The sequence below is a fragment of the Lineus longissimus genome, chromosome 6, assembly GCF_910592395.1.
Source record: "Lineus longissimus chromosome 6, tnLinLong1.2, whole genome shotgun sequence".
Taxonomy (NCBI): Eukaryota; Metazoa; Nemertea; class Pilidiophora; order Heteronemertea; family Lineidae; genus Lineus; species Lineus longissimus.
The window spans coordinates 2852346-2863230 of record NC_088313.1 but is presented as its reverse complement, the minus strand read 5'-3'; the positions used below and the strand labels follow the sequence as shown (position 1 = coordinate 2863230).

At 40.4% G+C, this 10885-nt stretch overlaps 1 protein-coding gene across 1 annotated transcript; it reads left to right on the top strand.

The window, feature by feature from the left end:
- Positions 1-555: 555 nt before the first annotated feature.
- Positions 556-5847, top strand: LOC135489420 (guanylate-binding protein 3-like). The gene is made up of 6 exons (XM_064774774.1): positions 556-573; positions 1672-1876; positions 2689-2821; positions 3674-4185; positions 4726-5015; positions 5602-5847. Exons 1-6 carry the CDS (start codon positions 556-558, stop codon positions 5845-5847), a joined length of 1404 nt encoding a protein of 467 aa, XP_064630844.1.
- Positions 5848-10885: the final 5038 nt, after the last annotated feature.

The window sequence follows — 10885 nt, the reverse complement described above, 5'->3', positions numbered from 1 at the left end:
CCCCCGCTCTTGACGACAAACGATTTTTTAATGCTGTTGAAATATTTCAACCTATTTTGGCCTCAGATGCCAGGAACATATTTCCTGCTCGATGCTTTCTGACATAATTTATCGTCAGGAATGGCCTGAAATCGCATCTACATTTCTAAAATTTCCTATTATTAAAGGTTCAGTAACAGTGATTTTTAATGTCGAAAATGGTCTGAAATCGCATCTCAGAGCATATATGTTTCACCCCTGATAATGACCCTGCCTGCCCACATTCCGCCGTCACTTTTCGTTTCACTGTTGCTGTTCTCCATTAATGATTTTTTGCGAGCGTAAAGAGGCAGTTTTGGGCATAGGTTGTAGATTACTGAGACCTATGGTTACACCCTATCCAAGTGCAATTTTTATTGCAGATCTATAATTTTTCAATTATCCTTTGTCCTCGTGGAAGCCATCTTTCTATGGAAAACCAACATACTTCATGCCCAAGCTGTCGCCTTTATACACATATACTTGATTCTTATTGAAAGTAGCAGAGGAATCCCCATAGATTTCATGGTATTAGAAATGGCTGGTAAAGAGATGGTATGATATTTCACTTTCCTAATAATGTTACGAGTGTTGCGCAAATAATGGAAGACTTGATGGAACACAGACCTGACCTCGTTATCTGCCTGTAAACAAGTGAAGTGGCAAATTTATAAACATGATGGCAATGGTTACCTAGTAAGTGCATGACAGACCCGGTGTAACATCTGTGGTTGTTCCCCATGTGTCAGTGTTTCCAAACAATAGGCAGCTAGAGAGACCACGACTTTTCAATAGGGGGGATACACAGAAAAACTTGTCAATCTATTTTTGAGCGTTCCCAAACAATGAGGGGAAACACTCACACACGGGAAACACTCACATATATTACACCTGATCGAAAAAAAAATTGCGAACTGTTAGTTTCTCCTATGATTTGTCTGTTTCAATCATAAATTTGGGATTGCAGAATCATCTATCATCTATACTGTATATCTGGGTAACGAAATGTTAACAAAAGAAACTGTCAAAATGGACATACATATCATTCCACTTTAATGCATAATAAATCTTAAAATCATAGACGTGAGGCTAACGGATCGGACCAGGGATGCAATAGTCCTCCCTTCTCCCTTGGAAAATCTTTGAATTTGCCGTGAAAATTAAACTGCTGATATACATCTTAAAAACTCACCACGAAACCCCCTAACATTTTGGAAAACTCCACTACCGACCCTCCAGACTTCGTAACCTCATCCCTATACCTAGCGGTAGCTGAAGTGGGGGACTTAGTTATAGTGAACGGCCGGTGAAAGAGTCTACCACCCATCTGACAATCCAATACCACGCCTATGAATGTTATTTTGACTAAAGGGAAGCGCTGCAAAAGTTCTGTAAACTTGGCGTTAATGAAATCTGGAATGTTTTACCTGAGGCTTAGGTGACTTAGCTAGGAGTGGAGGTGGCAAATCAATTATTATGATGCTGTACTAGTAATGAACTGTTTATACACTGTAGCTTCCAACAAGGTCAAACCAAAGGCTATGTGAACTTGGATCTGACAATAATGCCCCGATCGGCCTCCCTATGACGTCATCTAATTTGTTATTTCGACTTGTATATTGCTTTTTCATGGACAGTGCTTCGTCATTCCAGTCCCAAACAATCTTCAAAGGTGCCAAGAATTTCATTAAAATCGAGAGGGATCCTGACGGAAAATATCTGCCGGCGTTGAATAAGGAGGCGCTTGATGAATTAAAGCAAGTCCATCAGAAACTTGTGGTCGTTTCGGCTGTTGGAGCTTACAGAACTGACAAATCCTATTTACTGAATAGGTTGTCCAAAATGGCTCGTGGGGCAGGTAAGTATATGTTAGGCATATATTAGTGGTTTAATATTTTAAGAAATTTAAAAAATAATTATCTCATCAAAATGATAATTATGACGAAATATCATGTAGACTGTAATACTTGGTAATTCGTACGCTTTGTTGTATATACAGGTTATCCTTGCCTATAACGTCTTTGGGTGACATGGCAATGAGGCTCGATGGGGTACATAATAGTGGTTCTTGAATAATCATATGTAACCGAGCAAGACGAGGCCTAGAGGGCGGAGTTTACTACAAAGATTTCTTGAGTATTCACACCAACTCCTGATAATACCCCTTTGTGGGTGAGCCTAATTAAATGTATGGCACATCTTCAGTTGTACAAGAAGGTATAGAAGACGTTATAGGCAAAGATAACCTGTATGTGGGTATGGTGGCTTTGGGGTGGGGGCAAAGCACAACGATTTTTCAGTGCGCCTCTCTCATAAGAAGCAACTAACTAATTTTAACCCTCCTATCTAATGGTGTGGGGGTCTTTACCTAGAGAAGAAGGAAATTAAGTGCCAAAAATATGTGTTTTCCGGACATTTCTTGATTTCAAACTATACGATACTTTTACATTGTTTGAGTGGAATTTCTCTCAAAAAAATTTAATGTTTGCTGATTGGTCACATCCTGAAATCATCGACGGATTGACACGTAGAAATATTTTCGAGAAACAAACGAGGATGACGGATCACCAACTGCTTTAGTCTTTTTTTAGGTATCCATATTTACATTATATGTTAGTACCTGCAATCATTATATACTGCATTTAAATTGGTAATTATTTTTCATCTAAGAGTTTACAGTTGGCCACAAGTCCGAGCCTCAAACCAAGGGATTGTGGCTGATGATAATTGATCATCCAAGCTTACCTGACTGCAAGCTTGCTCTGCTGGACACAGAAGGCGTCGGCGATACGAAAAAGGTAGCGTGATGTATATTTTTCAACGTGTTTAAAGCCCATTGCCCTTAGTATTGAGCGAGGAAGAGAGATGAACAGATCCTCGTAGAAGATAGAGATTATAAGCCCCAATAAAAGCCTAGTCTGGTCAAAAACAAAATGCTGTATTTCATCGGAAACTTCAAAGTCGTAAAGGGACAATATAGGAAGCAGCTAGGTAGGCAAGATAAAGTTATACGACGTCGCCAATAGGGGTCTCCCACATCTCACAGTACGTCGAAATGATTCACGCTTGTACGAGGAATATATTTAGTGCCGAGTCTGACGACATGACCAGGGGCCCTTACTGTGCACTTTAAGATGACCAAATTAGCCCCATACTCCTGCGTATAGTCCCCCTTTAAGTACCTGAAACTTCCTACCTTGTCAGAATCGGACAAAGCATGGCAAAGAACGATCGAGCCATTTGAAGTCATTAAAGTTGTTCAGATGATCAGCTCATATGCATATATTATAAATAAAGTACATATTCCGATTGCATTTAGCATTGCGATAGTCAAAATAAGTATATATGTTTAGGGTGACATGCCACATGACGTGATGCTTTTTGTTCTTACCTGCCTTCTGTCCGACACCATGATCTACAATGGATTAAAGGCAATTGACGAAGTTGCATTTGAGAAGCTGAAGTATCCTTTCTGAATCATTAGACCATTTATTTAGACCCTTTTTAGCTTTTAATTCTACAGAGTGAATTGTTTTTCTTGTGCAGAAATATTATGAATGGACTGGCGACATACCCGTCAGGGCTGCAAGAAACCACTTACATTTGATTCCAATACTGCTTGAGATGAGCATTGGGCCATATCTTTCGATTTCAGTGATCAGACAAATTCACACGTCATAGGAGGCAGTACGTTTATTATGTACAATAACGTTGTTATCCCTTCCTTAACTTCGCCTATCTTTACTGCTGAAATGTCGAAGTACTTAGTTTCGAAAGCAAAGAAAGAAGGAGATGATGACAACTTCCATAAGTTCTTCCCAGAGTTGGTATACGTCGTTAGAGATTGCCACGTTGACCTGAAAGAGAACGGGAGGGAAATCACGTCAGACGAGTACTTCGAGAGTGTCTTGGCTGTTGATAACAATGATGACAAGACAGGACAGAGGGCGAAGACACGGAATTCAATCAAGAAGTACTTTCCGCGAAGGAAATGTTTCACCTTGGATATACCAGCAGCCAAAAGGAGTGTATTGTTAAAGATGGACACTGTTGCCGATGATCAACTGAATGAGGACTTCATCGAAACCATGAATAAATTGCTTCAGTACATCTTATTTGAGAGCAAGTCCAAGGTGTTGCAGAATGGAAGACAAATAAATGGCCGTCGTAAGTTAGCCGTGACGAATGAAACATTCATTTAGAATTAAAACAGACGCTATGACTTGCATAAAAAAATCCGATCACAAGTTGAGACACTGATGAGCTCAAGTAATGGTTTTGATACTAAATTTATAAACGGTTTTAATACTAGTATTATAATTCTGGATAAAACTGGAAAATGACCATGCGTATTCCCCCTGATTTCAGGGCAGTTTTCACATGTGGTCATCATCAAAATATCACCAAGCATTTATTCATAATGCCAATTTAGAAAATGTCTAACATATTTTCCGATAATAAAGAAAAGAAAATTAAAAGTGTACATACTTAACATGAAATGTAATCATCTGGGGGAGATGGTGCCTTGTTTTGCCTTGACCAAAAAAGTGACAGGTTTGTCTTCTTCACATCCCAATAATGGTCTATTAAATGTTTTTTACATGTAAATTGCTACCTCTTAAAAAGTCTGCTTTAGGCACGAAAGGGTTTTAGTCATTGGGATGATCAAAACAATGCTTCGTTTTGTTCATTTTGTTCATTTTTCAGAGGTAGCCACGTTGGTCGAGACTTACGTCAACGCCTACCGTAACAAAGATGTTCCAAATATCTCCTCGGCGCTGGAAGACCTAAAGGCAGAGGAAAACAGGAGAGCGCTTGAACAAGCCGAATCGCTATACGGCCAAGCTATGGATAGTTTTAAACACAACATGCCAACTGAGTCAATGGACGACGTTGAACATCAGCACAAAGCCATATTGAAAGCGATATCAGCGCGGATATATGCAGATGTTATACTCGAGGACGATGAAATAAAAGAGTTCATCAAAGTACTTGAGGTATGGCAATCTAAAAGAATGTCCCAGTCATTGGCGAGTATTTTGTGGTTAAAAAGCACGCTGAGTCGTGAAAGTTGGTAGTTTAAGAATACTAGTGTATAAGGAACAAGCCGAGGGGGTCAGGCTTGTGAAATCAAATGGGAGAACTTCATCAGCATGCCGGTAGAAAATGAACACGTTCTTTGGCAAAATGACAGACGGTCAGAACCTCATATATCATCGATGTTATAGTTATGGGATCATGCACAAGAAGACATTGTAAAATTTCAGGAAAAAACCCACGAAATTCATCAGACCCCTTCCCTCTTTCAGAAATTGCAGATTTTAGGGAATAATGGTTGTTGCAATGCCTAGACCACAAGGAGTGACACATATTGGTGTATGTTTTGTTGATGGTCTAAACAGTGGTAAAAGTGACCCAAACCCTGATTTAAATGTATCTGAGATGATATTTCAGAAAATTCAGATTTTGGTGAGAAATTTCACCCCTCACCCTCGAATTTCTGTCGGCTTTTCCCAAAATTTAACATGATTTTTTTTCTTTTCTTCACGTTCCCTATGACGTAACTTGCTTCTTTTGCTTCAGCAAACTCTCAACGCGAAGAAAATATTCTACATCGAAGAAAACGAACGTCTGTCGAAGGAGAAGTGTGATATTACACTCCAGGCTTTTAATGAACAGCTACAGGCCAAGAAGGTCAATGGGTACAATCGTCCTGGGGGTTACCAGGAATACCGTACTGACATGAGCAACTTGAAGGACAAGTACAGACAGATCAGTGGATTGGGCGTCATGGTATGTCGATGTACAATGATTGTTGTATGTGTATAGGCAACCGTAGATCTGCTATAACCGTAGAAACACTCCTCAAAGAATAGGAGACTTGATAAAGCTGGAACTATACGTCAGATATCCGCCATCTGGGGTCCTCCCTAGAAAATTTTGAAATTTAAGAGCTAACCATGCATTTTCCTGGTATCTCAGAATAAGAATCCAGTTCTTTGTAAGTCTGAAGTTTTGGGAAGATTTCGCTTGTAAGTTGACCTCGTGCAAATGCAACCCTGAATATGACCAGTGTTAAGATCATGCCAAGCATGTGTAATGCCCCGCAAAACTTCTTCTTTCAGAGAGAAATAAAATTGTTAGAATTCCTGGAAGAGAAGAGGGCTGAAGAAGACGTTATCCTGGCCATGGACAATGCACTCACTGAAAACCAGAGGCAGCTCGAAGGTGGGTCGGAGGGTGTATTATAAAGTCGTGCAGGCAGGCAAAAACTAATGAAATACGTCAGCTGATTTCTCAGTGTGTAAATAAATCTTTATTAAAGACCTCTATGATAATTATGAGCAATACAAAGTACATCTTGACCACCTAGGTTTTTGCATCTTATCAAGATATAAAATATTGCCTGCATTTAAAAAGGGAATATAAGACAATGTGGTTCACGAATGTACAAAGTATAGAAATATGGGTCAATAATGGCATTGCTTTAGCACGTTCGGTCAGTTTAATAAGATCCAAAAGGCACACGCCACTGAATGACCCATTGCATAAGGTATCAAATGATGTTTTACTCGTTTTATTGACAACACGTTCATTACTTAATAGAGCAAAAGCGGAAGACCGAGCAAGCCGAAAGAGAAAAGGAAGGACTTGAAATGCAACGAATTGAAGAAGAAAAGAGGAATGCCGAATTATTGGAAGACAGACAAAAACGAAATGAAGAAATGATGTCCGATATGAGGCGCGATATGAAAGACGGGGGGGTTGGGGCAATTTGGGTGAAATGAAATGATATTTCTGGGGGTTGTGATGTTGTCTAAACTCCACCACTATTCAAAGTGGTCTCGAGTTATTTTGACGACTTATTTCGCGAATGGTGAAGAGGCAATGGCGTGAAGTTACGAACTTAGTACAACAAATGCCGCGAGCATAGTGGGTGGCAGCACCAGACGGAGGAAGTAGTTCGCCTAGGGTTTTTTCGACATCCTCCGCACGGCCTGCACTCGTTCCGGAACACTCACTCACTTGTTAATCTGCAGTGGTTAGCCTGTTTTTATTGCAGTAAAGAAATGTTAATCGGGATTTTATATTATATTTTATATTTGCCCCGGGTATTCATATAGGGAGCTGTGCGCTACCTTGCGCCCAGTGCTTGGGTCGGGTGAGGCGGTTTGTTATTATGTGACGTGTATCACGTGATGAATTCTATACGGTACTTCGAAAAATTAAGAGCAATTAACACTTAAGGTGAAAGAGTACGACCAAAATAAAGGGGGAAAATTGCGGAGATGGATGAGTGTTTTAAACATATACTGGCCCCAATACCTTCCCGGCTTATTTTCGTATAATACCACACTTTTGATTTAATAGATGGCCCCATATGAAAATTTAGACCTGCTGAAATGGCCCCTTATGTTGATGAGTATGCCCATATAAAGAATGAACAAAAAATGCTATTTCTCCGAGATCGCTGCAAAGTTTACCCGTTAAACCCGGCGAGGACCATCTCCATATCAACTACGACTTTCAGGAAAAGTTTCGAGCTCATCCGATCTGAACTGACGGAGGAGATGTGTGACAAACTATTTCAGCTCTACGTCCATTAAAGTAGTGATGATGCATTCTTCCATGCATATCGCAGGGACCATAGAAACGAGTTCTACATGTAATTGAACACTGAACCATGTTCACTGGCTAGTTTCCATGAAAATAGGATATTGCGAATTTTGACGTGCAGTTGTAATTTTGATTTATATCAAGAAGGATAAAGTAAAATGCTTGAAAAGTTGTGCAAAAACCTCAAACCTCAAAAGCCTTTATTTCTAAGAGTGTACTGTCAGTCACATTACGTCGATGATTTCACGAAGAGACCATTCCGCGAATTTTTCATTTTGAGAAAGATTCTGGCGTATAGTTTGAATAAATCTGTGCATGAAAGAGTATAATGGCACGAAATGTATGAATAAAGCACGAGGGTAAAGAGTTATAGAATAGACATTGACTGTAGTCTTAGGCAAGGAAAACATCTTAGATAATTGGCCTAAACATTCCAGCACTGTGCTGTGATCCGAAGAAGTGCTACATTTTCTTCATAATCAAAAGCTGAAAGTTGTTTCCCGAGCTATGTTTCTGTGAGTTCATCGTCGCACATGTTCCACAGTGCTGTGCTGAGTTCAACTGGGCATTCATTTTCAATTTGTTCCCAAAATTTCTCACGTTGGGAGGAAAAACCTGAACATCCACAGAAAAAATGAAGTTGCGGATCGGTATAACATTGAGTACATCGATTGCACTTTGTTTCTGTGATAGTTTCTGGTAGTGTGTTTAGCTTAGCTAGGAAGGCATAGTTGCTTTTGTGCTTCCGATCAGCTTGAGCGGTTGTCCATATTAAGGACGGATAGTCCAGAGACTTTTCAATGTTCATTATTCTGAAAAGATTATTGCGTGTACATTCTGCTCTGAAGTTTAAGTTTTCTTGATTGAGAACAGATTTTTGAACTAAAGACGTCCAGGGGGTACCAGTTGGCACACTTAGTTGACCACTTTCAGTGAACTCTTTTAGGGAGTTTGAAAGGTTATACCTGTCCATTGCTGTCATTAAGTTTGGCACATACCCGAGACAAGTTTCGGAACTATTTGTTCTGTTCAGCATTGAGCGGAGCCGAAAATTGAAAACACGCCTGGGGAGTAGGTGCTCAGCCATTCTTGCTAACTGTCAAAAGAATAGAAGACATTGTTTATCGATGAGTACTTTTAGGCTTATACTTCCTATCATGGCTTGTGTTGTTACAGTTCGAGTGATTTTGCTAAATCCTTGCATTCGTTTGAGACAAAATCTGTGAGTACGCTCTAAGATCATTAAGTCACGTTCAGACATATTGGACCATAGTTCACTGCCGTAAAGTGCCTTCGGAAGGCATATTCTACAGTAGATAGGGTAACTGGAGATGGGATTAAATTTGTTGGGTTGCATCCCCGGACCTATTATGCACATGAGAGTTTTCTTTAGCTTTTGAGCGGCGAAAATTGCTGTTGTCGTTGTTCGGCTGTATTTGTTCTGTATTACACCAAGATGTATGTGCGAAGCGGCTTCCTTAACCGGTTTGTCTCCAAGCGTCCACGTCCGTTCATTGGAAATGCTTTGCCATTGATGCTGTGTCTCACCAAACACCACAACAATGCACTTGTCTGAGTTGTAGTCGTACCTCCACTTGATTGAATATTTGAAACTGCATGACATCATGTGATCAAGACCATATTTGACAAGTGAGACGAGGGTTAGGTCGTCCGCATGACAGGGGGAACCACATTCTATGTCTCCTAGTTTTGTGCCAAAATTTGTGTTCTCTAAGGTATAGAGGAGATTGTCCATAATATACAGCAGATAGAGCCACGTGGAGAGCACTCCACCCTGACGAACGCCTTGTTTGATGCTGAACCACGGTGAGTACATATCATTTTCCATGACACAGCTTTCAATATTTTGGTAGCAGGTTGCGATAATGCGCCATAGTTTGCCTCGTACTCCAAAGTTAAACAGTTTGTAAAGCAATCCGTCTTGCCAAACAGTGTCATAAGCCTTAGCTGCATCTAAAAAACAGGTGTACACTTTAGAATGCCTTTCTAATAGATGCGAGATTGTTTCTTGTAGTACGAATGTCGTTGAGACACAGCTGCGCATTTTCTGATACGCGCTCTGCTGTTGATGGGGGAAGATAATGTTCTCCTCACAGGTCCATATTATAAGCCGCTCGTATATGAGTCTTTCAAACAGTTTGTACACGGTTGGCAACAGGGTGATTGGACGGTAGCTGTTTGGGTCACTCCTGTCCTTTCCCTTTCCTTTGTGTAGGGTATGGATATCACCCTGGTTTGCATCTTTCGGTACATGTTCTGTTAACATAAACTGATTAAATAGGTTCGTTAGCGCTTTGTGAAGTGCAGAGCCACCGTATTTTAAATGTTCATTGGAGACTCCGTCAAGTCCCGATGCTTTGTCGTTTTTAAGAAGTCGTAGACATGACTCTACCTCTTCTTGGGTAAATGGGTCGTCAAGCACAGATATGTGGATTCCTTGCGATTGGTTTGCCATTTCACGAATTCTTTTTTCCACTTCCTCTCTAAAAGTCTCGTCATATTTACCACTCTGGTCAGGTTTGTAAAGATTCGCAAAGTAATCTGCCCATTTGGAGCAGATGTCACTGGTGTCATATACCACTTCCCCGTTAAATCGCATGGGAGGAGGTGGTCTCTCTTGATTGCGTTGTTTACTTTTCAGTAATTTCCAAAAGAGCGTTTGGTCAAATTCTGCTGCTTCATTTATTTCATCATAGAATTGCTCCTGAAGTCTTTCATTTAAACGTCGCATTTCGGCGCGAAATCCTCGTTTGCTGTCCTTGTATTGCTTTCGTGTATCACTGGACATAGCTCTTAGGCCATGGGACGAGTGTGAAAAATGTGAAGTTCCGTTTGACAAATTAGCGGGCAAATTGAAAACAGTCGTTTTTGGGTAATATGGGGGTACTGATTTCAAAAATCAATTTTTCTCCCGCGTAAAGTTGCACATTAAGTCAGAAATGAGACCCTTAATAGGGCCTAATGGTCCCAAAGTAGGGGTCAAAAAGTTGATGTCATCGAAACATGTCAACATGGGTATTAAAATGAAGGTCTATGGGGGTACTTTAACATTGCATAGTTTTTGGCCCCCTTAACGAACCGTGGGACCCCCCAGGGAGGGTCAAAAAGGTCAAAAGTGGAAACTTTGACCGCCTCCCATGAGCTTCATGGGCACCGCATGTGGATAAAAACTGCTTTATTCGACAGTACTCACATAGACCTTTTCATAGATACCCATGACGACACCCTT

Bases quoted from the DNA above. Each gene is read 5' to 3' on its own strand.
- LOC135489420 (XM_064774774.1), top strand. The intron at 2,822-3,673 runs GTGATGTATATT...TTTCGATTTCAG, and splicing joins GGCGATACGAAAAAGGTAGC to TGATCAGACAAATTCACACG. The intron at 5,016-5,601 runs GTATGGCAATCT...CTTTTGCTTCAG, and splicing joins AGTTCATCAAAGTACTTGAG to CAAACTCTCAACGCGAAGAA.